Genomic DNA, 27,484 nt, shown 5'->3' with positions numbered 1-27,484 from the left:
GACTTTGCTGTGGATTTAACCCCTTAACGACACAGGACATATTTACGTCCTGCGCCAGCTCCCACGATATAACGTGGGGTCACGCGGTGGCCCAGCGTCATATCTGGTCGTCCTGGAGACCATCAACGGCCGGGACCTGAGGCTAATACAGGACATCACCGATGCCCTGTATTAACCCTTCAGATGCGGCGATCAAAGTTGACCGCCGCACCTGAAGTGAAACTGAAAGTATCCCGGCAGCTCAGTCGTGCTGTTCGGGACCTTCGGGTCCGGGAGGATCCCTACCTGCTTCCTCGGTGTCCGATCGCTGAATGACTGCTCCGTGGCTGAGATCCAGGCAGGAGCAGTCAAGCGCCGATAACATTGATCTATGGTATGTTAATACACGCCAGTGATCAGTGTAAAAGATCAGTGTGTGCAGTGTTATAGGTCCCTATGAGAGCTATAACACTGCAAAAAAAGTGAAAAAAAGTGTTAATAAATGTGATTTAACCCCTTCCCTAATAAAAGTTTGAATCACCCCCTTTTACGATAAGAAAAAAAATAACCCTGTGTAATATACATAAGCGATACTGCATTTTTAACAAGGCGTTGCTTGTATGAACGTCTACAGATACAGTATATTTGACCGAAATATGCTTCTTCTAGTTTTCGGATCCAGTTTTCGGATACAGAAGTAAAATATATAGAGCAACAGCTCTATTATTAAACTAGGAATAATGGGGAAGATTTATCAAAACCTGTGCAGAGGAGAAGTTGCCCAGTTGCCCATAACAACCAATCAGATTGCTTCTTTCATTTTGCAGAGGCCTTGTTAAAAATGAAAGAAGTGAGCTGATTGGTTGCTATAGGCAACTGGGCAACTTTTCCTCTGGACGGGTTTTGATAAATCTTCCCCAATGTCCAAATAAAGATGTCTGTGTACATTTTATGGTTACTGTGCTATAAAGGCCTCACTGAAGAGACACTAACCCAGCAATATAAACAATTGTTCCTCTATTTGATCAGATGAAATAATGAACCGCATGCTTTCATGGTGGAATACCAGTTACAATGAAGATCTATCCATAGGAAAAACTCTATACACTACTCAGCTCCTTCAATGGACATGTAATTCTGTATACAGATAAATATGTAACACAACCAAAGAACACAAGACTAAAGGGCTTCTCTGACTTTATGGTATAAAGATTCTTCATTGCATAATGAGGGTTTCAACCTTTGAATATACATTGTAAGACTTGTTTCAAAATGCAAAGGAAAAGTGGAACAGTTCCTTATGGAAAAGGCTGAAAACCTGACTCTAGGAAGATTTTATGTCTGTATAATGTCTGAGTGTCCCTTCCGATACCTACTGTATGATGTTTTTAACTCATGTCTAGAGAGGAGCAGACTTTTCAAAAGTTTGGTTTGGACAAATTTCAATAAAAAGTTTGGTTTGGACCAAACTACTTTGAACTAAACCCGAATTTTACCAAAAGCCTTAAAGCTATATGATACTGTCAAATAGACCTAAAGCCCACTTTATGGCCACCTAGCAGTGGATCTAAGTAGCTGTTTGTGAGCTGTTTTTAAGGCAAAGATAATGTAAAAGTTACGTTGGGTATGGCAAGAAGTAAATGGATGGTGTCTGGTGGCAAATAACAGTCACAGTGTTTGTGGTTGTGTGTCAAAAACTAGATCAATATTTTCCACACAAAATAATGTGTGTGAAACCCTGATAAAATGCAACGTAAGACAGTACCCTCACAATAAAAAGGATGTGTGGTCATTCAATGACAACAAGAACTGTCAAGAACTGATATACAGGAGATATTTGTCATATGAAACTATATATTAATTTTATTTAGTGTTTTCTTACCCCAAATTAATTTCTCTGTAGACCAACAAGAGATAGTGAAGATGAAGAAGATGATGAAAAGAAAGGACGTGGATGTTCTCTCCAGTACCAGCATGCAATGGTTCGTGTCTTCACACAGTTTGTCGCAGAGTCCTCAGATATTGGTGGACAGCTGACCTACATGCTTGGACCAGATTGGCAGTTCGATATCACTGACCTTGTGAGTGACTTCATGAAGGTTGAAGAATCAAAAATAGCAACACTGGAAGCAGGGAAAGTTCTAGTTGGACGAGAGCCAGGAATAACCACTGTCCAGGTAAGAACATTACACACGTATCCTCCTTTACTTGGTTCACTTCCTCACATGTCATTTCTAATTCTTCTTATTAATAAGAGTAAAAGGTCCTTTAGTTGTCCTCTATCATCATATTGTACAATCTAATCATTTTTGTTTCTGGGACAGTGATAATCAATATTTCTGCTCTTGTATCTGGGAGTTTTTATTCCTATAAAAAGGTGAAAAACTGCTGAAGTTTTAGCCTTTAACCGTATCACTGCCAAAGACTTTAATTAATTGAGCGACTAGAGCTTAAATCTCAGTATCATTTTAAAGCCAATATTTGTTGTGCACTGTTAACTTGACATAAAGGAGCATTTAAGTTTTATGTGTGTAAAGTTGTACAGTATTATGCAGGTAACCTGTCAGTGATAGCAGGAAGAAAGATCATAAAGGTAATATCTCTCACCTGCTCAACTTTCCAGTGGCCCCAAGGATGTGGTATGGGAACTTTTCTTCATGTTATCACCCCTCTTACCACTCCTTAATGAGAGAAGATATGTGCAGTGTGTCACCTTTAGGGAACACACATATGACCTATGTACATATTGAACTTTTAGGAGATGTTTAGTGTCAAAGACTTTGCTTAGGTCAGACTTTCGCCAATAATATAAATGTTTTAAATTATACTAAATAAATCTTAGACTTTGATGCTAAATTCCATGAAGGCTCCGATCAGTATGAAGTGTTGGATGACATGTTTTCAATGTGCTAGCTGTCTTCCATTATGATTATTAGTAATATTATTATTTCATAATTAATATTTATTTTTATAGTGAACTTGGTAACAGGGCAATGTACATTTGACAAGGGTTAAAATACATGACACAATCACAGGTACAGTTTGTGTCAGAAATAGAGCAAATAGCAAACAGATATAAAGGGAGAGAAGGCCCTGCCCCTCAGGGTTTACAATCAAAAAGAGGAAGGGAGGGAAACAGTAGGTGAGGGGGACAGCTGGTGGTCTATGAGAAGTTTGGAAAGTTCCCAGTGCAGTGACAGCAGAGGTATTGTAAGTCCTAGTCTTTCTGGAAGAGATGGGTCTCAGGTTGGTTTCAAAGGTCGTGATGGTGGGTGAAATCCGGGAGTATGGAGTTCCAGTGCATGGGTGAAGCATGGAAAAAGTCTTAAAGGAGTAGTCCAGTGGTGATTCAGTGGTGAGCAACTTAAAGAGCACAGGCTGATGTTTTGATAAGAGGCAGAGAGTTAGCTATAAATTAATAAGGAATCCTAAAATGCCATATACACATAGCATTTTTTGGTTTGGCATATTTTTTTAAATCTTTTTGGCGTTTTTAGGCTTTTTTTGTGGCTCCTTGGCAGTTTTGCAAAAACGACTGCATGTTGAGACTATGGTGTTTTTCGGGAAAATTATGGCGTTCTTCTCCCATGAAAGTTCATGGGAGTGAAAAAGCCATGTCAATTTTAACATTGGCGTTTTTGTGGACATTTTGTTTTTTACTTTAGCGATCTAAAAAAGGGATGGATGTAACTTTTTAAAAAAAATTACAATAAAAAAAAAAAAAAAAGGATTGATACAGTAGGGATGCCTGATTTTTAAGGAAACAAATTCCATCTTAAAAAAAAAAGACTTTTTTTTTTTTTTTAAAGCACAGAGCAGTTATTAGGAGCAGGGCAGGAAATTGATAGTTGCTGACAATATACAAATGGTAAACATGTATGAATGTGTAACAAAATAGTAGTTGGCGGCTCACACTCCAAAATTGGATACAGATACGTGTTAATATATAAATAATGGATTGAGTGGGTGCAGACCTTCTAGGTATTAGTATTGATAGAGGGATAGAGAACTAGAAGTATGTGATGGAAGGCAATATGGCTAATTGAATAATAATGTATTTCTGCACAAATAAAATTAACCCACTATCATCTTAGCAGGGCCCATGCATCTGATGAAGTGGTTAAAAAATTGGATAAAATATTGCGTATAAGTAAGAACAAACAAATATACCAACTGAATTCAAATAGAGAAAACAGACATGGTCGCACATCCACAACATGCACAATGATCTAATGCTTCTCAGCAACAATTATTAAACTAACAGGTCATTAGTGTACTTTATGATCTAGAAGTGCAAGCCCACTAGCCACGTCACGGCCACCTGTAAGTAGTGGGTCCCCAATGTCCCTAGCATAAAATGGCGTAGCACTGGGCGGCGACTCCCACTGCTGCAACACCAGTGCTCACAGGTGGAATGACCCACTGGCAGAGCAGCCCCAATGCCACTCAAACCACTCCCAGGGCCGCGCCTCCCCATAGACACGGTGCCGCGGCAGCAATGGACGCTGCACAGCACCACACCAGTGTGAGCAAGGTGTAAAAGCTCACTTGCCATGTGCTCCAAGTCAGACTGGGAGGCTGCCAGAAAGGAAGGGGCCCTGTGCAGCTTCCTGCTAATTTATATAGGGCAAGGCTGAAAGAGAGGGGCAGAGTGCAGACAAAGTAAAAACAAAAACAAAAAAGAGGTGAGGCGTGGCCCCGAAACTGGTTTGAGTGGCATTGGGGCTGCTCTGCCAGTGGGTCGTTCCCCCTGTGGGCACTGGTGTTGCAGCGGTGGTGGTCACTGCCCAGTGCTATGCCATTTTATGCTAGGCACGTTAGGGACCCACTAGTGGGCTTGCACTTCATGATCATAAAGTACACTAACCACCTGTTAGTTTAATAAATGTTGCTGCAAAGCATTAGATCATTGTGCATGTTGTAGATGTGCGACCATGTCTGTTTTCTGTATTTGAATTCACATTGTGCTTTCTATCCCCCTCTCTTTTTTTAGTTGTTTTTACTTGGTCTGCACTCTGCCCTCCCCCTCAGCCCAGCCCTATATAAATTAGCAGGAAGCTGCCCAGGGTCTCTTCCTTTCTGTCAGCCTCCCAGTCTGACTGGAAGCACATGGTAAGTGAGCTTTTACACCTTGTTCACACTGGTGTGGTGCTGTGCGGCATCCATTGCTGCTGCAGCACTGTGTCTATGGGGAGGCACGGCCCACGGACTGGTTTGAGTGCAATTGGGGCTGCTCTGCCAGTGGGTCGTTCCACCTGTGGGTACTGGTGTTGCGGCGGTGGTGGTCGCCGCCCAGTGCTACACCATTTTATGCTAGGGATATTAGGGACCCACTTTAGGGCTTGCAATTCATGATCATAAAGTACACTAACGACCGGTTAGTTTAATAAATGTTGCTCAGAAGCATTAGATCATTGTGCATGTTGTGGATGTGTGACCATGTCTGTTTTCTCTATTTGAATTCAAATATGCCAACTGTATATCACAATAAAATTCAATGTATAGTATATGGCGTCAGACTATCTATTAATAGCAACAATTGGTGTGTTGATCCATAGTATATAGAGAGAGTCATTGGAGATATAGTAGTAGTGATAGTCATTGGGAGAGTCATTCTACTATATCACCAATGACTCTCTCTATATACTATGGATGAACTTGTGGATTATCAACACACCAATTGTTGCTATTAATAGACAGTCTGATGCCATATACTGGACTATATGTATTAAATTTTATTGTGATATTCAGTTGGTATATTTGTTTTTTCTTACTTATATGCAATATTTTATGCTATTTTTTACCACTTCATCAGACGTATGGGCCCTGCTAAGATGTACAAATAAATAATTATTCAATTAGCCATATTGCCTTCCATCACATACTTCTAGTTTTCTATCCCTCTTTATCAATACTAATACCTAGAAGGTCTGCACCCACCCAATCCATTATGTATGAATGTGTACTTTAATAATTTAAGATGTGTAATGTATGTATTTCTTATTTGTTATATTGATGTAACTGTACTTTATATTTTTTTAGGAACTCTATATTTCCCTATGTGCTTGGGCTACTTATATCATGGAACAGACTCTGTTCCATGTTCCATAACGGGAGTAGTAGTACAGGGGCTGTAAGTTCATATTTCCCACCAGGAGCCCTCATTGGACCAATGAGAGCTTCTGCCGGGAAATATGAATTTACTAAGTTTAGCTTTGACACATGCCCGGCTGGCTGTTGAGTGGAGCAGCATGCTGCCCGCTTCCCCTGCTTTTAAGTGATGATGGCAGCGGGTCTCTGGCCCCTTAGCCCCTGTACTGTTACTCCCATCATGGAACAGAGTCTGTTCTATGATATAAGTAGCACAAGCACAGAGGGAAATATACAGTTCCTAAAAAAATTTAAATAAAGTACAGTTAGTAACGTCAATCTAACACATAAAAAATACATACATTACACATAATAAATTACACATAAAGAATTAATACATGTTCGCAATTTTAATACTGTCCTCAGCTATTAATTCCCTGCCCTGCTCCTAATAATTGCTCCCTGCTTTCAAATTAAAAAAAACAAAAACTTGTTTTAAAATTGATATTAGTTTAGTAGATCTTTTCCACTATGACAGTAGTCTCCAGGTTACACAAATTATTGAATGAACTGTTTAGGGGCAACATATTCATAGAACAAAAAAATAATAAAAATCTATTACATGATGAAATTAGATTTATGCATTAACTGCCCATGAAAGAAATGTGCTGTTTATGTGAATTGCATTTAGAAAAAAGTTTATTGGATTTTATCACTATCTTAATTTTATGCAGATTGAAGTATACAGCGTAAGAAAATGAAAATTACACTGTAGCACTTTAGGCAGTACTTTATTCCACATTTTTTCTTGTAAATTCCCTTAATTAAGGCAATTTACACATGTTTTTCCAGGTTTGATTACCCACGCAGACACACACGCATAGTTAATGCTGTAAAATAAAATTGGCTCCCCCACATTACTCTGTTATTGCATATTTATCACATTTAATGCTCTCCTAAAATCTAAGAGCAATAAGGGAACATTAGTTCATAAATACGATGGTATACTTGAAGAAAACCTGTCACTAGAGTTTACATGTGAAGTCAGCGCTATCTCTGCCAAGTAGGTTTGTCAAAGCAGTATGGGTGTGCTAGCTGAGAGAGTACTGTCTCTTGTCACTGCTACAGAACCACCCTGATGGCTATTGGTGACCAGTGTGAATTGTTTTATATCCTTTTTTTTTCTTCACATCAAACTTTTTTGCCAGGGACTTGGTTAGAATGATATTTAAGGCGTACTCTTGGAATATAATCCATATGATAGATGATAAGTGTCTCATCGCGTAGGGTCTGACAGATGGGACCCCACAATCTCCTGTACAGGATTGACGCTTGTTGCTGCACTTACCATTCTTCTGCTTTTTCCCTGTGAGCTCCAGCCCCTACCTTCAAAGATGCGCTCAGTGGCGGTCCACTGAGATGTGCCCATTCTCAGCCAGTGATTGGCTGAGCGGGCCGCCACTCCTGTAATAACAAACCATTGGTTCAATGATATAAACCTTTGTAGCCGGTTCTCTTCATTTGCACACCCTTAACCATACATTGAGACATATTTACTATTCCAAATGTGTGAGAATTCCTGTTCAATTAACCCCCCAAAAAACCTGGTATATGTGCCTAACATTGCATTTTTTTTTCACTGTAGAAACTTTTTGTATATCACTGCCTTGGGTCCTGTTCAGACATTAGGTTTGTGTCTGACCAGTTTCTGTGTTAATTCTCCCTGGTTTGGGTAGAGTTAATGCTTCCAGCTTATGGGATCCCGTGTGGGGTTATTTAGACCCTAGCTCTGCTTGAATTCTCTGCTGGTTATTAGACCTGTACTCTGACCATGTTTTGTTTATGATGCACCTTAGCTGTGTCTTAATGAGCACATTTATCCTGAGTTTTAACCATGGTTATCTGTCCTGTTATATATAGATTTTTGCTTCCTTTGTTTTAGTATTTTTTGTATGTACATTCTGCATTTGCTTTGTGTTGCCTTAATCTCTATTCACACTGTGCGTTTTGTCATTCCTGTTTTGACCTTGTGCTAATCTGTCTATCTAGGAGTGAGTGAGTCTTGTGCCTGTACCTGTGTTTGCTTGGATTTTTGTTTCCTCTTAGCTAATATCACTCGGTGGAGAGTGCCCGCTGGCTAGGAGTCTATTTTGTTTTGGTATTGATGTTCTTCAATGATTGGAGTGGGATGTCTAGTGTGTTTCTTGTTCTGAGTCCAGTGTGAACAGTGCTCTTGATTTCCTGACCCTTTTAGTGTTCTGACATTCAGTTTACCAGTTCATTCCCTGCATCTCCTAGTTTAGTCTGCTGTATACTTATCCCCATATCTAGTCTTGTTCATATTATCATATCTGCCGTTAATCTTGATTCCGGTTTCTGAACTGTATGTTAGTATGCTATATCCTACCTTTTCTGTTTGTTGTTGTTATGTTCCTGACTTGTTTCCCGACTTTGTACAGTTCTTTTTGTTTTGTTGACTTTAACGCCCATTAACTTTAGCACTATGAAGGGACTGGTTCCAAGATGTCAATTCTTCGTTTAGGACGCATGGACAAGTAGGCAGTGGTCTTAGGGACAGCTTTAGGGCCCACTTCTTCCTGCCCCACCTTCTGCCTCTGGATCATGTTTTAACAGTTGATGGGACCAGGGGACTCTCTGATAAGGTTTTATACTGACTGTCACTCATACAAATGAATATTGTGCTCATGGTTGCCTTATAGTGTTTTTTTTTTTTTTGTGGGTTTTAGTGGTTATTCTTTAATGTATCATACATAATGAGCCACTGTATTAAATCTGGTGCATCTTCCAATATCCTAATTTAAGTTTACACTGCCTAGTAGATCTGAACCATTTGTTATTATTATAAAACCCCAAATCTTCGCTATATAGGATTCAAATGTAGTAGTTGCACTGAGGTCCTAGTTCCCGAGGGTATCAAAGGGTGCAGAGTTATCCGTGGCACATGGTAGGCAATTTACAGATACTGTATCAGGTTAAAAAGCTTCAAGATGCACACTAACTTCTTCTGTGTATCTGAAATTGTTGTTTTACATACCTAGATATCAGTTTCAGTGCTGAGCTACAGTTGGGTCATCCAGAAAAACAGGAAATCAAAATGCAGAAGCACGTCTACATCCTAATGGTAGCAAAAAATAAAGCCTGGTGTTACCTAGTCAAAGTCTGGTCCTCTAAAAAAAAAAAACATTAGCAGTGAGCAGGTCATGCTTGACAACCAAAACATGATTCTGAATTTAAGTAGGAAGAAAGGGCAAAGTTATGTCACAGAAATGAATTTTTTTAATAAACATTCAAACTTAGTATAGCTTTATCTTCCTTACACCACAAATAGAATCAGTGGCTGGACCTTTTCTATATAGATTACTATGTGATTGGAAATGCGCTGTCTCATAGACCGCAAGACCTTTCCGTGTGGACTCTGCAGAAAGAATAGACATGTCTATTTTTTCTATGGACTCCAGAATCAGGATTTCTGCAGCAGAAGCATCTGCTGCTGAAATTCTGCCATGTACAAAGATATTGATGATAGAATTAATGATATGGAAATCTCTGTTCGGATTTCCACTTTAGAATTCCGTACAGAGATTCCACAGCATCGTGTGTACATAGCCTAAGACCTCCTAATTTAATTTCAAGCAAAGACAGTGAATCAAATAATGAGAAAAAAAAAAGAAATCAAGTAACTACTGCACATAAACATAGTAAGTGGTCCTGAAGTCCTACTTGAAAGGATCAAACACAACACTTCATTATACAGCTCAGTAGAAGAGTTGTTTATTGAGTGGGTATACTTTTCTGAAGTGAGTTTTTAAATGTACCTGTTGCTTCAGGGGACTTTTAAAAATAAGCTGCACTGTGTGTGGGAAATATGAGAAGTATTATTATTTTTGACCATTATATAACTTGTTTATGGCATTTTTAGCAGATTGCTGCTCTGTAGGCTTCATCTCTAATTTTCAGTTGTTCCTAAAATAGTGGGTACCACACACGGCCACACACTGCACACACAAAGAAGCACAGGAAAGGATACACTTCCTTGTCTCTATACATATGCTAGAAAGCAGCAGCATTAAGGACATTATAGAGCAGTACTGAGCAGTAGATGCTTGGATAAAGCTAAAAAATGTAATGTATTAACCACTATAAGCTCCTGTTGTCTCTCTAGCTCTACACACACTTGTCCTCCCCTGGCTTGCCCACCTCCTCCTCTCTCCATAGACTTCTATGGGCAAAGTGAATGATCGGTTTATGATGTGGGTTGTGGCCCGGGGCAGGGAAATGGGAGCACCCAACAAGTGAAAAAATAGATATTTTTTCTCTTATAAGATACATTTCTTATTTTCTTACAATCACTTTTACTATTGATTTATGCAAAATAGTTAAAACCACAGTGCCCATTTAAGATAGGCTTTCCTGATCAAGATGTGATCTCATTCTATGCTTGACTCTAAATGTTTGGCTCATAGTCATAATATTGCCATGTACATGGATCCTTAGTATAGTTGAACATTTGCTTTATTACACATTGAATATGGGTCTAAGATAACTTGTGGTAATGTTTGCCATTCTGTGGCTCTCCACTCCCATCAGGCCCTGACAACCTTTGGCTAAGTTTTTGCAAAAAAATTAGATCCACAGGTTGGGAAATACCAGCTTTAGGCACAAATACAACTGAAAACAACCAAAGTATTTCCTGATACGTCTGGATAGTAAACAGGTACATTCCCCATAAATATACAACTCCGGAGTTTTCTTACTTAGAACTTGGTTAATGTTACAGGTAGCCTTGTCAATGTGGCGTGCTGGTACACTCCCTGGCACTGTTAATTTAGTGTCAGACGGACTAGGGGCACATAGACACACCTTCTGGACAGACAGAATGGTAGCACCTATTTGGCGTTTTATGACTGCATTTCGAGAATGACTTCAAAAGGAATAGCACAATTCAAAGTTCTAAACAACAGTGCTCCAGTTTTGTTTCAGTGTTTATTAAATCTATCTGTTTGTCTATCTATCTTTTTTTTATCTAGCTAGCTGTCCATCTTTCTGTCTTTCTATAAATATACCATACTCCTTAATTGCTTCTCAAAATGTGTTTTGTGTACTGTCATTGTTTCCTGAATACATTGGACTGATGAGGTCCCAGCTGTCAGCAATGCTGTCCAGTATTACCGAACGCCATTAGCTGTTTGGCCTAGATAATCATTCAAACTTTAGTTCATCTGCGTACAGAGAAGAGAAAAATGAATGTTCCGGATTGGAAAGGAAATTTTCCCAGTCAGTAAGCGACACTAACATAGAATAATTGGTAGAGAATATTTCTGGAGTCATAGAATTCGGTAAGATAATCATGTGCAATACAGACGATTTCCCTCAATCAGTGCAAAATGAGGGAGATGAAATACCACCCACACTTCAAAGGAACACCAGAAATCACATTAGCTCTTCCAATGTCTGTTAACTCTGGTAATATTTGAAGTGAATTAAAAAATGCTACTTATCCAACCGTAGTATTCATGTTAGATTAACAAAAACAAAAGATTAGCAGACTGAAACTTGTTTAAAGTTCAGGCTCGTGGAAGAGCTTTATAGTAGTAGAAAGAATCTGCCAAATCGCATTCATCTCGAGATACTACAGCAGAATCACAAGAACTCTAACATAGTATTTGCAACGTAACCCCTTAAGGACGCAGGGTTTTTCAGTTTTTGCATTTTGTTTTTTTTTCCTCATCACCTTCTAAAAATCATAACACTTTAAATTTTGCACCTAAAGACCCATATGGGGCTTATTTTTTGCACCATCAATTGGTGTATATGCTTAACATGCCAATATACTTCTTTTTGCAGTAGTTATTACAAATAAATTTGCTTTGGCTATGCTTGGCTGACGTAACTGACATATCAACTGTACTTAACCCCTTAAGGACCAGGCCATTTTATACCTTAAGGACCGGAGCGTTTTTTGCAATTCTGACCACTGTCACTTTAAACATTAATAACTCTGGAATGCTTTTAGTTATCATTCTGATTCCGAGATAGTTTTTTCGTGACATATTCTACTTTAACTTAGTGGTAAAATTTTATGGTAACTTGCATCCTTTCTTGGTGAAAAATCCCCAAATTTGATGAAAAAAATGAAAATTTTGAATTTTTCTAACTTTGAAGCTCTCTGCTTGTAAGGAAAATGGATATTCAAAATAAAACATTTTTGGGTTCACATATACAATATGTCTACTTTATGTTTGCATCATAAAATTTATGAGTTTTTACTTTTGCAAGACACCAGAGAGCTTCAAAGTTCAGCAGCAATTTGGAAATTTTTCACAAAATTTTCAAACTCGCTATTTTTCATGGACCAGTTCAGGTTTGAAGTGGATTTAAAGGGTCTTCATATTAGAAATACCCCATAAAAGACCCCATTATAAAAACTACACCCCCCCCCCCAAAGTATTCAAAATGACATTCAATAAGTGTATTAACCCTTTAGGTGTTTCACAGGAATAGCAGAAAAGTGAAGGAGAAAATTCACAATCTTCATTTTTTACACTCGCATGTTCTTGTAGACCCAATTTTTGAATTTTTGCAAGGGGTAAAAAGGAGAAAATTTTTACTTGTATTTGAAACCCAATTTCTCTCGAGTAAGCACATACCTCATATGTCTATGTTAATTGTTCGGCGGGCGCAGTAGAGGGCTCAGAAGGGAAGGAGCACCTATGGTGCCAGGACAGCAAAAAAAAAACACATGGCATACCATTTTGGAAACTAGACCCCTCAGGGAACGTAACAAGGGGTAAAGTGAACCTTAATACCCCACAGGTGATTCACGACTTTTGCATATGTAAAAAAAAAAAAAAAATGTTTTACCTAAAATGCTTGGTTTCCCAAAAATGTTACATTTTTAAAAAGGATAATAGCAGAAAATACCCCCAAAATTTGAAGCCCAATTTCTCCCGATTGAGAAAACACCCCATATGGGGGTGAAAAGTGCTCTGCTGGCGCACTACAGGTCTCAGAAGAGAAGGAGTCACATTTGGCTTTTTGAAAGCAAATTTTGCTCTGGGGGCATGCCGCATTTAGGAAGCCCCTATGGTGCCAGAACCGCAAAAAAAAAAAACACATGGCATACCATTTTGGAAACCAGACCCCTCGGGGAACGTAAAAAGGGGTAAAGTGAACCTTAATACCCTACAGGTGTTTCATGACTTTTGCATATGTTAAAAAAAAAAATTTTTTACCTATAATGCTTGGTTTCCCAAAATTTTTACATTTTTAAAAAGGGTAATAGCAGAAAATACCCCCCAAAATTTGAAGCCCAATTTCTCCCGATTCAGAAAACACCCCATATGGGGGTGAGAAGTGCTCTGCTGGCGCACTACAGGTCTCAGAAGAGAAGGAGTCACATTTGGCTTTTTGAAAGCAAATTTTGCTCTGGGGGCATGCCGCATTTAGGAAGCCCCTATGGTGCCAGGACAGCAAAAAAAAAACACATGGCATACCATTTTGGAAACTAGACCCCTCGGGGAATGTAACAAGGGGTAATGTGAACCTTAATACCCCACAGGTGATTCACAACTTTTGCATATGTTAAAAAAAAAAAAAAAAATTTTACCTAAAATGTTGGTTTCCCAAAAATTTTTGATTTTTAAAAAGGGTAATAGCAGAAAATACCCCCCATAATTTGTAACACAATTTCTCCCGAGTACGGCGATACCCCATATGTGACCCTAAACTGTCCTTGAAATACGACAGGGCTCCAAAGTGAGAGCGCCATGCGCATTTGAGGCCTAAATTAGGGATTGCATAGGGGTGGACATAGGGGTATTCTATGCCAGTGATTCCCAAACAGGGTGCCTCCAGCTGTTGTAAAAGTCCCAGCATGCCTGGACAGTCAGTGGCTATCTGGTAATACTGGGAGTAGTTGTTTTGCAACAGCTGGAGGCTCCGTTTTGGAAACAGTGGCGTACCAGACGTTTTTCATTTTTATTGGGGAGGGGAGGGGGGCTGTGTAGGGGTATGTGTATATGTAGTGTTTTTAACTTTTTATTTTATTGTGTGTTAGTGTAGTGTAGTGTTTTTAGGGTACAGTCGCACGGGCAGGGGTTCACAGTAGTTTCTCGCTGGCAGTTTGAGCAGCTGCAGAAAATTTGCCTCAGCTCAAACTTGCAGCCGGATACTTACTGTAATCCTCCGCCCATGTGAGTGTACCCTGTACGTTCACATTGGGGGGGGGGGACATCCAGCTGTTGCAAAACTACAACTCCCAGCATGTACGGTCTATCAGTGCATGCTGGGAGTTGTAGTTTTGCAACAGCTGGAGGCTCCGTTTTGGAAACGGTGGCGTACCAGACGTTTTTCATTTTTATTGTAGGGGTATGTGTATATGTAGTGTTTTTTTACTTTTTATTTTATTGTGTGTTAATGTAGTGTTTTTAGGGTACAGTCGCACGGGCAGGGGTTCACAGTAGTTTCTCGCTGGCAGTTTGAGCAGCGGCAGAAAATTTGCTGCAGCTCAAACTTGCAGCCGGATACTTACTGTAATCCTCCGCCCATGTGAGTGTACCCTGTACATTCACATTGGGGGGGGGGGACATCCAGCTGTTGCAAAACTACAACTCCCAGCATGTACGGTCTATCAGTGCATGCTGGGAGTTGTAGTTTTGCAACAGCTGGAGACACACAGGTTGTGAAACACCGAGTTTGACAACAAACTCAGTGTTTTGCAACCAGTGTGCCTTCAGCTGTTGCAAAAGCTACAACCCCCAGCATGTACGGACAGCGGAAGGGCATGCTGGGTGCTGTAGTTATGCAACAGCCGGAGGCATACTACTTTGGCTGGGGATGCTGGGGATTGTAGTTATGCAACAGCTGGAGACACACTGGTTTGCTACTTAACTCAGTGTGCCTTCAGCTGTTGCAAAACTACAACTCTCAGCAGTCACCGACAGCCAACGGGCATGCTGGGAGTTGTAGTTATGCAACCAGCTGATGCACCACTACAACTCCCAGCATGCCCTTAAGCTGTTTGTGCAAGCTGGGAGTTGTAGTTACACAACAGCTGAAGGTACACTTTTCCATAGAAAGAATGTGCCTCCAGCTGTTGCAAAACCATAAGTCCCAGCATGCCCATAAGTGCATGCTGGAAGTTGTGGTGGTCTGCCTCCTCCTGTTGCATAACTACAGCTCCCAGCATGCCCTTTTTGCATGCTGGGAGCTGTTGCTAAGCAACAGCAGGAGGCTGTCACTCACCTCCTGCTGCTGCTTGATCGCCACACAGGTCAGTCCCGCCGCCGCCCCCGTCGTCGCTCCTGGGGCCCCGATCCCAACATTAACTCCGGGGATCTGGGTCCCCAGCACCAGGGGTGCACGTCCCGCACCCGCTCACGTCCTCCGGAAGAGGGGCGGAGCGGGTGCGGGAGTGACACCCGCAGCAGGCGCCCTGATTCGTCGGCCGGTAATCCGGCCGACGAATCAGGGCGATCGTGAGGTGGCACCAGTGCCACCTCACCCCTGCAGGCTCTGGCTGTTCGGGGCCGTCTCTGGCGGCCCCGATCAGCCAGTAATTCCGGGTCACCGGGTCACTGGAGACCCGATTGACCCGGAATCGCCGCAGATCGCTGGACTGAATTGTCCAGCGATCTGCGGCCATCGCCGACATGGGGGGGCATAATGACCCCCCTGGGCGATATGCCGCGATGCCTGCTGAACGATTTCAGCAGGCATCGGGCACCGGCTCCCCTCCGGCTAGCGGCAGGGGGCCGGGAAAGGACAGGACGTACTCCTACGTCCTCGGTCCTTAAGGACTCGGAAATGGGGGCGTAGGAGTACGTCCATTGTCCTTAAGGGGTTAAATGGGCACTGTCATGAAAACAAATAATTGATATGTGTTAGTACTTAAGTACTACAACATATCTCTAATATAGTTTAATTTAAAAAAAGTGATTTTAAAACAGTTTAAAATCACTTTTAAATTCAGCCACTAGGGGTCGCCCTCCTAGTGGCCAAATGCATTCTGCAGTGACGTCACTACAGAATTTCAAACCAATCAAATACTCCTAAGTGTCTCAGGGCAAAACAATGAAAATTACAATTTTAGGGACAAGTCCCCAAGGACTGCCCTAAACTAGAGACTACTTAACTAAATTATTAAAACTTAACTTTTATTACAACCACTTAATTATAAATTGTGCTTTTGGTATCATAGTTAAAAAATTTTAAAAAGTCCGGTCATCCACTGTGTGACTACAAAATAGGTCAAAATTGCCCATATGCCTTGTGATCAGTGTCACAGTGGGAAAGTCTAGTTCGACCAGACAGTGTCGCCACCGCTGACTAGAGAAATTCCCACCCTATTCAAGTATTACTTTTGTGTCACTAGGATGCCGTTTTATAAAAACATTATAGCCCCTCCTGCTAACGTTTCGCCAGCGTACCCTGGCTTTTTCAAAGAAGTGAGGACAGGTATACCATGCAACCAAAAGTAATACTTGAATAGGGTGGGAATTTCTCTAGTCAGCGGTGGCGACACTGTCTGGTCGAACTAGACTTTCCCACTGTGACACTGATCACAAGGCATATGGGCAATTTTGACCTATTTTGTAGTCACACAGTGGATGACCAGACTTTTTAACATTTTTTCACTATGGTACCAAAAGCACAATTTATAATTAAGTGGTTGTAATAAAAGTTAAGTTTTAATAATTTAGTTAAGTAGTCTCTAGTTTAGGGCAGCCCTTGGGGACTTGTCCCTAAAATTGTAATTTACTACAGAATTTCGACTCATTTCAGTCTGGCAATGAGTCGAAATTCATTCCCTGCGCGCTGGCTTCCTGTCTGTCAATCAAACAGGCAGGAAGCCAGCGCAGTAAAGTCCAGGAGCAGCCGCCCTGGCCGCAGCAGGCACGCAGCCTGTACCTCAGCCCAGTTGGAGTCTGCACTCTCTATGCAGACTCCGGTAACTGAATTGGATTCCCCGGCACGTCCTGCATCCATATTCCCTGTTCCTCCGCAGCTTGTCGCGCAGCGCAGAGTTCGCGGACCCGGCTTCTTCTCCCCATCTGCTGCCGGCGGCAGCGACCTGAGGTGAGGGGGGGGGTTGGTATGAATGGGTGCCTCCAGTTGTTTCCCCACTACAACTGCCAGTATGCCCTGTAAGCCAATAGATGTCAGGGCATGCTGGGAGTTGTAGTTGTAGAACAGCTGGAGGCACCCTGTTAGAACTAAGGGCGGAAGTCGCCCCCAGCAGGCATCAGTGATGTGGTGCCTGCTGGGAAGTCTGCCTGGTAGTGAGCAGACTACCAGGCAGACAAAATGGCATTTATTAGTCAATAAATATAAAAATAAAGGCAGGTAGGGGGTTAGGGATAGAAGGGCAATAGGCAGGGTTGGTGGGAGCTACCCTTTAAAAGTGGTATCAAGTAGTTTTTTTTATTACAGCAGTATGAAAGAAATAAATATCACTTTGCATATGTTTTTTTTTTCATTTTTTTTTTTTTTTTTTTTTTTTTTTTACAATTGGCAGACATATCAAACTATAAAGACATCTCTCTGGAGCATATGTTTGGCACTTTTATAATGTGCATGTCAAATGTAATACCTGAACGTGGTGTGAACCTAAGCTTACTCTCTGGTTCCGAGCTTGTATAGTTTCAAGTCATGCTGCTCTCCTGTGCTGGGAATAAGTTGACGTATTTCAGGGATTTCACTGTACATAGAATGATGACCATGAAAAATACATTTTACAATAGCTGTAGAAAGTCTAAAGAAACACTTTGTATGATTCAGCTTGTTGCATTTCTTTAGGGCATAGTCTACTGTTCTAGGTATTCTGTCCACTTGTCATTGTTCCATCAAAGTCTCTGTCATTACCTGTCTTATTCCCTTTCTCAGGTCCTTTCTCCATTGTCTGATTCCATCTTGGCTGAAAAAACTGTGACAGTCTTGGATGATCGAGTGGGAATTGTGGAACTAGGAATCCAACTCATAACTGGTCTTTCCTTGTCAGTACAAGCCAGTAAGGGCAATAAAAGAGCCATTATTACAACTACTACAGCCAGTGACATCCTCCATGAGATAAAACAGGTACACCAATAAAAATGCATACAAACAATTGTTATTGATCAAATCATATTGTGAAAAAGTGTGCATTGATTTATTTTTTATGAATTCTTGTTTTTACTTTATTTTGCTTACATTCTGACAAATCTTTACACAACCCTGGCTTTATGAAGAATTTATTCTGTCACATAGGTGCCTGTCCCCAAAGGGCTTCACAACGTAATTTTTATGTCAGTAGCACTCATACATGCATTGGACAGTTGTATATGGTGTCCGTAAGCTTATCATTGTGGCTGGATAGTAGTAGAAAAGCAATTTATGCACGGTAACCTTCTCAAGAAGGGGAGCAATATGCAAACTCCATGAAGGGGTTGCTCTTGTCAGATTTAACCTGAACTCCAATAAAGTAAAACAAATATTCCTAACCACTGAGACACCTTGTTGGTTAACCCCTTAAAGGGGTACTCTGCTGGAGAACATTCTTTTATAAATCAACTGGTGCCAGAAAGTTAAACAGATTTGTAAATTATTTCTATTTAAAAATCTTAATCCTTCCAGTACTTATCAGTTGCTGTATGTTCCAGAGGAAGTTCTTTTCTTTTTGAATTTCCTTTCTGTCTGACCACAGTGACACCTCTGTCCATTTTAGGAACTGTCCAGAGTAGGAGTAAATCCCCATAGGAAACCTATCCTGCTCTGGACAGTTTCTAAAATGGACAGAGGTGTCAGCAGAGAGCACTGTGGTAAGACAGAAAGGAAATTCAAAAAGAAAATAACTTATTTTGGGACTTACAGCAGCTGATAAATACTGGAAGGATTGAGATTTTTAAAAAGAAGTAATTTACAAATCTGTTTAACTTTCTGGCACCAGTTTATTTAATACATTTTCCAGTAGAGTACCCCTTTAAGGATATAGCCCATTTTGGCCTTAACCCCTTAACGACCAAGTACGTAAATGTATGTCCTGGTGCGGCGGTACCTAGCGCACCAGGACGTACATTTACATCCTGTGTATTACAGCGAGCAGCAGCCGAGGACCTGCCGGTAATGGCTGACATCCGCGACCGCGCGGATGTCCGCCATTGACCACTCAGATGCTGTGATCAGTACAGATCACGGCATCTTCGGCAGTGCGCATGTTAAAATAGATGATCGGATCTGTAATGGCGGATGGAGGTCCCCTCACCTGCCTCCGTCCGTCTCCTGGCGTCTCCTGCTCTGGTCTGAGATCGAGCAGACCAGAGCAGAAGATGACCGATAACACTGATCAGTGCTATGTCCTATGCATATTAGCAATCAAATGATTGCTATAAATAGTCCCCTATGGGGACATAAAAAGTGTGAAAAAAGTTGAAAAATTTAAAAATAAAAAGTAAAAAGAAGGGAAAAATCCCCTCCCCCAATAAAAAGGAAAATTGTCATTTTTTTCCCTTTTTACTCCCAAAAAGCGTATATATTTTTTTTTATTAACATATTTGGTATGGCCACTTGCTTAAATGTCCACACTAACAAAATATAAGGTTAATGATCCCGTACGGGAACGGGGAAAACGTAAAAAAAAAAAAAAAGTCCAAAGATGCTGCTTTTTATTCACGTTTTATTCCAAAACATTTTTACAAAAAATTATCTAAAAGTTTTATATATTCAAATGTGGTATCGATAAGAAGTATAGATGACTGCGCAAAAATAAGCTCTCATACTGCTCTATATATATGGAAAAATGAAAACGTTATAGGTGGTCAAAATAGGAAGATTTTTAGATTACCGATTTTGCACAAAAAGTTAAAAAAAATTTTAAGCGGTACAAAAATATAATTATCTAGCCATGGGTATCATTTTAATCGTATTGACCCACAAAATAAAGAACACATGTCATTTTTACCGTAAAATGTATAGTGTGAAAACGAAACCCTTCAAAATGTGCAAAATTGTGGTTTTCATTAACTTTCCTCCCTAAAACAATTATATTTTGGGTTCGCCGTACATTATATGGTAAAATGAGATGTTTCATTACAAAGTACAATTGCTCACGCAAAAAACAAGCCTTTATATGGGTCTATAGATGGAAATATAAAAGAGTTATGGATTTTAGAAGGCTAGGAGGAAAAAAAGAAAATGCAAAGGTACAATTGGCTTGGTCCTTAAAGGAGTAGTCCAGTGGTGACTCAGTGGTGAACAACTTATCCCCTATCTTAAGGATAGGGGATACGTTTCAGATCGCGGGGGGGTCCGACTGCGATCTCCTGTACGGAGCCCCGACAGCCCGCGGGAAGGGGGGTGTGTCGACCTCCGCAGGAAGCGGCGGCCGACATGCCCCCTCAATACAACTCTATGGCAGAGCCGAAGCGCTACCTTCGGCAATCTCCGGCTCTGCCATAGCGATGTATTGAGGGGGCGTGTCGGCCGCCGCTTCGTGCGGGGGTCGACACCCGCTATCAGGCCGGAGAGCCGGGGCCCTGTACAGAGAGATGGCAGGGGGCCCCAGCGGTCTGACCCCCCGCGATCTCAAACTTATCCCCTATCCTTAGGATAGGGGATAAGTTTTTCACCACTGGACTACCCCTTTAAGGGGTTAAGGATACAGCCAATTTTATTTTTGCATTTACGTTTGTTTTATATTTTCATTCACAGTCCCATATGAGGGTGTTTTTTGCGTGACCAATTGTCCTTCGTAATTACATCAATCAATTTACCATAAAATGTATGGCGCAACCCAAAAAACATTATTTATGTGAGGAAATTGAAAAGAAAGCTGCAATTTTGCTAATTTTGGAAGGTCTTGTTTTCACGCTGTACACTTTACGATAAAAATATAATGTTTTCTTTATTTTGTGGGTCAATACAATTAAAATTATACCCATGCTATATGTTTTCTATTATTGTGCAGCTTTAAAAAACATCTTAAACTTTTTTTTTAAATCCCTCTATTTGGTCCACCTAAAACGTTCTCATTTTTCGGTATACAGGGCTGTGTCAGGGCTAATTTTTTTTGCGGTGTGATCTGTACTTTTTATCGGTACAACTTTTTTGTATATGTAACTTTTTTATCGCCTTTTATAAATTTTTTATAGAAAGTGTGGTGTCACAAAAATGCAGCAACTTCTGCCTTCTTTTTTGTTTTCACCAATTACTGTATGGGATCATTTACATTATAATTTGATAGTTTGGATATTTATGCATTTGGTGATACCAAATATGTTTATTAATTTGTTTTACGCTGTTTGAGTTAAAAAAGGAAAAAGGGGCCATTTAAATTTTTATTGGAAGTTGCCTTTTCACATTTTTTTCATACTTTTTTTTACAATTTTTTTGTCCCCATGGGAGACTATTTATACCAATCATTAGATTGCATATTCTGAACAGTTCTATGCATAAGAATAGCACTGATCAGTATTATTGGCAATCTTCTTCTTTGGTCTGCTTGATGTCAGACCAGAGGAGAAAGCCCCGGGACTGGCCCCTCTAGGGATCTCCCTTCTTCTGAATTTACAATTTACTACCTGTTGTTAGGATCAGTCTTTCTCTAGTAACAGATACACTTAAGACTGAACACAGGACATGGAGATGAAACAGCCTGTATTGTGTGAAGGCAAGCTGAGCTTGTCTGTATCCTCCATAGGGTTCATGCTGTGCTTGAAAGGAAAAATCAAGGTTTTCATCTCATCTCTTGCCTCCCAAAAAGAACTAGGCAGCTGTCTGTTAACTGCGTAGCTTTTTATAATCATCACCATCAGCAGTTCACCAGAAAGACCAGTGCTGATATTATGATGAATCCCCAATCTTCCTTCCTTCCTTCCTTCTTCCCTTCCTTCCTACCTTTAGCTCGTCATAATTGTATAGCAGAGTAGAGTAGGTGCTGTCTTTTGATTGGCCAGAGGACGGAATTGAATTTCAGGTGTGAATACTACTGGCAAACAACCCAGCTCTGATATTATTGCCTAAAATGGAGAGAAAAATAAATGGAGAGAATAATGGGGGCCGCCCCTGAAACGTTTTGCCATGACTGGTGAAACTACGGTTTATGCTGCTAATTTATGTTGCTAAAATGCTGTAATAAAAGTCTTGTTAGACAAGCCAATGTGCAATATGAAAAAAGAAATAAATCTGGAAGAATTTTCCTAAGAAATCCTAAGAATTGCTCAAAAGCAATTACATATATATAGTAGAGAATTGAAATGGCAGAGGTCTATAGGTACAAAATGGGTGGCATATGCAAAATAACAAATGATAAGCAACATCAAAATGTCAGTAAATAGAGTAAATGTAGTGCACGTTTCCGTGTAGGTTTTGTCACCTCCACAATCAAAATTGCAAAGGTGGAATAAGGAGAAAGGACAAAATTAACCATACTGATCCAGTGATCAGCGAATGGGCGCCATAACTGAATAAAAGTATAAATGTATATGAGCACTGTCTGACATATGAGTTGTCAAAGACTGAAAATGAATGTGCATATTTTGTAATAGAAACAACAGATCTTTGTGGATGTGTATATTCATTATATTTCATAGGTTGGAGGGTGACTGACACTAGTGGTACCAATTTTTCCTGTACTTAGTAGCTCTAAGGTGGTTCACACTATTTTATGTTTTGCTTTCCTTGTAAAGTAATCATTTAGTTAAATACTCTGTATTCTCTGTAGAGTACTGTATATACTTGATTTTTCGTGCTGAAAACGCCCCCCTCGGCTTATACTCGAGTGAACAAAAAAAACTTTCTGGCTTAGCTGTGAGGGGATGGTACAGGCCGTCCATCTCTGCCTGTCAATCCCTTCTCAGTGGTCTTCAACCTGCGGACCGCCAGATGTTGCAAAACTACAACTCCCAGCATGCCCGGGCATGCTGGGAGTTGTAGTTTTGAAACATCTTGAGGTCAACAGGGTGAAGACCACTGTGGCCTTTGTCATCATCAAGACCCCCCTTTTGTTTTCTACTCACCTCCCCTCGGTGGGAAGGAAGGGCGAGCTGGTCCAGGCCGTCCCTCTTCAGCCATCTATGCTTCAGGGACCGTCCAGTGGGGAGGGTTAGTCGTTCTGGGCTGTCCATTTTCACCAGGAGGCCCTCTTCTCCACTCAGAACCGGCCCTGAACTAGTGAAGCTGCATTGATGCCACCGCGCAGGGACGTTCATGCGCAGGGACGTCACGGACGTCTGCTGCGCACGGACGTCCATGCGCGTCATCGTCAACGCAACGTCACTAGTTCGGTGCCGGCCCGGAGCGGAGAAGAGGGCCTCCCGGTGAAGATGGACAGCCGAACGACTAACCTTCCCCACCGGACGGTCCCTGCAGCATAGATGGCTGAAGATGGACAGCCCGGACCAGCTCACCATTCCTTCCCACCGAGGGGAGGTGAGTAGAAAACAAAAGGGGAATCTGGATGATGAAGGGTTTGACAGGCGGTGATGATGAAGGGGGGGATGATGACGAGGGTGATAATGACGGGGTGATGATGACGGGGTGATGATGACAGGGTGATGATGACGAGGTGATGATGATGAGGTGATGATGATGGGGTGATAATAACAGGGTGATGATGACGGGGATGTTATTGATGGGAGTCTGGATGATGACAGGGGGGGATGATGACATGGGGGGATGATGTATTTCCCACCCTAGGCTTATAGTTGAGTCAATAACTTTTCCTAGGTTTTTGGGGTGAAATTAGGGGTCTCGGCTTATATTCGGAATGTCTAATACTCGAGTATATAAGGTACTCACTAAAGTCAGACATTACCGTCATTTTTATGTTACTGCAGATTTTTGGCAACTGAAATTATGTAGTGCAGGATTTTCATGGTACAACTGTGTGGCTTTCTATTTATGATAGTAAATATTTTACTTAGCACAAGGAAATTGTTTTCTGCATGTTTTGGTCTTTTGTGGTCAGGAATCGGGATGTGTTGTCTGACTGAATTGAGCTCATTTTATAAAATTGCATTATTATATGTCTAGGTAAGTCTTATAGTTCAAGCCAACCTTTTTACTCAGCAGTATTAAATGGCATTGTTCTGCTAAATCATAGAGTATGATGATACACTGCGGATGCTTTTAGAAAGTTTCAGAAAATTATGCTCAAATATTGAGTTGTGATGATCTGTTAAACTTCCCACTTGTCAAGCATCCACATTGCCTTAGTTAACCCTAGGGAGATGCTAAAGACATATTAAAGTAAGAGATTATGTATCAATTACTCTACTAGAATGAGTATACTGGGGTCTTTAAAGGGGTTGTTCAGAACTATAATTTTACTTCTAAAAGTGGTCAGGCCAGGCTAAATAAATAAGAAAATCTTGAAGTCCCATGATGCTGTCCCCCACCACTGATTTTCCAACAGTACACAGTCCCTGCTGCTCACCACGTTCTGGTGACATCTTGATACAAGGAGGGGGCCACTTTGTCATTCACTGGTCACAGCTTTTCCCCATCTCAGCCAGTGATTGGCTAAGCAGCCTCTTCCTTGTTTTGAGATTGGGAAATGATAGTGGTGAGCAGTCGGGATTGTCCATAGTCGAAAAGGCAGTTGTAGGAGATCACAGGTTTTTTTCAGGTTTTTTTTTCCGTCATTTTATTTGGCCAGCTTTGGCCAAGCTTGTAAATATAAAAATGTTGCTGGACAACCATTTTAACCCACTGATGCCTTATTTCAGCAGGAGGTAAGCGCGGTAAACACACATGCGGTTAGTGCGGAGATTATATGGCCATTTGACAACTGTCTTTAAAGTTTATTTCTGCCATAAGTGAGGAATAAAGTAAATGAACATCTGATGGCATTACTTTCAATAGTTTTTGTTGTAAAGACCTGAGATTCACTTTTTAAAAAGAACATCAGGGAGCTATAAACATGATGAGAGACCATATTGCCTGGTATTGTATTTTATTTTTTGTTAACATAATTTATTTTTATTTTCTTTACAGGAGGCAGTCATCAGTGTTTGGACCTTGTTCAGTGATGGCTCAGTAACACCATTGGATATTTATGAAAGTAAAGACTTCTCAGTTGTGGTGTCTTCTCTAGATGAGATGGTAGTTTCCACTTATCAAAATCCTCTATCAAACTGGCCTGTTGTGGTTGCAGAAGGAGAAGGCCAAGGACCATTATTAAAGTTAGAATTAGGGATCAGTGAGATCTGCCAGAAATCCAAGAGGAAAAGTAGCCTTGCTGTGGGAAGTGGAACTATTAAGGTTAAATTTGGCCAAAAAGATTCTGATCAAAAGGGAAATATTAACGAAATTCAAAGCATCGATGACGAGTTTAAGAAAAGTAAAACAACCGAGAAAGTCTCAGAGCAAGAACGGACAGCAAATGAATGGCCCAAACATGGACCTTCTGCAGTCAATTATGAAGATAGAAACTCAACCTCTGATTCTCCAGAAAACTATCACAAGAACTATAATGATGCCCACATTGTTCCTATTCCATATACTAGTTTTCCTACAAGAATAGCCTCAGAACATAATCAAGAAAGTGAACTTACACAGACTTCAAGGGGCCTCACAGATTTGGAAATTGGCATGTATGCCCTTCTCTGTGTGTTCTGCCTTGCAATTCTAGTCTTTTTAATTAACTGTGTGGCATTTGCTTGGAAATATAGACATAAAAGATTCCCAGTGGCAGATCAGGCAAACATTCCACATTCACATGACTGGGTATGGCTTGGGAATGAAGTGGAGCTCTTGGAAAATCCAGTTGACATTCCTGTAGCGGAAGAATGCACTACAATGATTGATAGAAGGTCACAATTTGAAGAAAGCAATTTTTTGCTCAATGGTGGTACTCAAAAGAACCCGTATAGTCAAATTATGAGGTCATCAGATTACAATTATGAAAAAGAGGCCCAGAATGAGCCACTTAATCCAGGGGGTTCAAAGAGAAAACGGGTAAAGTTCACATCCTTTACTACTATTTTACCTGAAGAAGGTGGTCCATATACCAATGCAGTCATCTTTGGAAATGAAGAAAATATTAAATGGGTCTGTCAGGATATGAACGTTGGGGATTCCCGTGAGCTTAGAGACTATATGGATAGTCTTCAGGACAACCTGTAAAATAATATGTTTATATTCACCTTTATGCCTTCGTTATGTATGTTTTTTTTAAGGTGGGACTATCTAAACAGCAATAGAGAAGCAAAAGAAACCCAACAAGGTTAAGGTCATCATGAAGAAAAAATGTCAATATTTTGGGTGCCATGTGATGCTTTCATACTGTAAATGGTTTCCTGGTTCTCCTGATGGGAGTACAATACAGTACATGACATGGTATAGGTGTTGCAGCAAAAAGAGCTATTGTGTTCTATAGAATTTGGGTATACCACCACTATTTCTGCTTGTAAGTAAACACTACAGTGCCAGGTTTCCAATTAAAAGCACACTGGACTTTCCTTGTCATATTTCCAGTTCATTGTAAGCATAAATTTGAATGTATTACAAATGTATTTACGTGCATCTCAGCATCAAATATCATTACTTCTTAGACACACGATGTTAAGGTGGTTGGCAAAGTAAAATACAAGAAATAAAGGAACATATATTTTATTCTGCCTTTCCTTTTGTTGTCAACTTATCCCTATTATTAATTACAGGTATTGAAATACATAAAGTCTATAGTATCAGCTTTTATTATGTGAACCACAGAAAGAACCCTACGCATCTCTAGGGGGGACTTGCATTGTCTTTATGCTGTGTTTTTAAAGTCCAGCACAGTGCATAGTCATAGATTTGGGATACAGTTTACAAATCTGTTCCATAGACCTTGAGGTACAAAGCATACACAATTGGGAAATGTATTATTAAATAAGCCTCTTTATTAAATACTTAAACAGCAGGGGCATCATTTTAGTAATTTAGTAATATCAGAGGCAAAATTAATCACTTGGGTTCTTCAAAACGATTCCCAAATATTATAAAAATAAGAGTTAAAAAGGCAAATACTCCTAGCGTTCTCATAACAATTTTTTCCTCAGTTAAACCAGTCCCTTAGCAAGACTGTAGTTTAGACTTTGTTTATCTGTACCACCTGCATGATTTATTGGTTTATTTGGATAGGGGAAAAGATGTCTAATTGCGGGGTCCCGTCGCTGGGGACCCCTGCAATCTCTCATGCAGCACGCACCTGTGTGAGCTCTCTGCAGCACTGGAGGCTCCGAGTCTAAATCCTCATGACCACGGGGCAGGAGTATTGTTACATCAGGGCTCCACCCCGTGTGACGTCACGCCCCCTCAATGCAAGTCTATGGGAGGGGGCGTGATGAACTCCCATAGACTTGCATTGAGGGGGTGGGACGTGACATCACATGGGAGCAGAGTCGTGACGTCACCATACTCCCATGGTCGTGAGGCTTCA

At 40.6% G+C, this 27,484-nt stretch overlaps 1 protein-coding gene across 1 annotated transcript in view; it reads left to right on the top strand.

Moving 5' to 3' along the window:
- TMEM132B (transmembrane protein 132B) overlaps positions 1-27,235 on the top strand; it is a 710,993-nt gene extending 683,758 nt beyond the window's left edge. The window contains exons 7-9 of the mRNA XM_056533739.1: positions 1,883-2,156; positions 17,974-18,165; positions 25,057-27,235. Of these exons, the coding sequence (XP_056389714.1) occupies positions 1,883-2,156; positions 17,974-18,165; positions 25,057-26,187 (1,597 nt within the window). The 3' untranslated portion in view covers positions 26,188-27,235. The remainder of the gene's footprint in view (positions 1-1,882; positions 2,157-17,973; positions 18,166-25,056) is intronic.
- The last annotated feature ends 249 nt before the right edge of the window (positions 27,236-27,484 follow it).

The sequence above is a fragment of the Hyla sarda genome, chromosome 1 (genome assembly GCF_029499605.1).
Source record: "Hyla sarda isolate aHylSar1 chromosome 1, aHylSar1.hap1, whole genome shotgun sequence".
Classification (NCBI taxonomy): domain Eukaryota; kingdom Metazoa; phylum Chordata; class Amphibia; order Anura; family Hylidae; genus Hyla; species Hyla sarda.
Note: the sequence above shows the minus strand (reverse complement) of the source record. Positions and strands in the feature narration are given on the sequence as shown.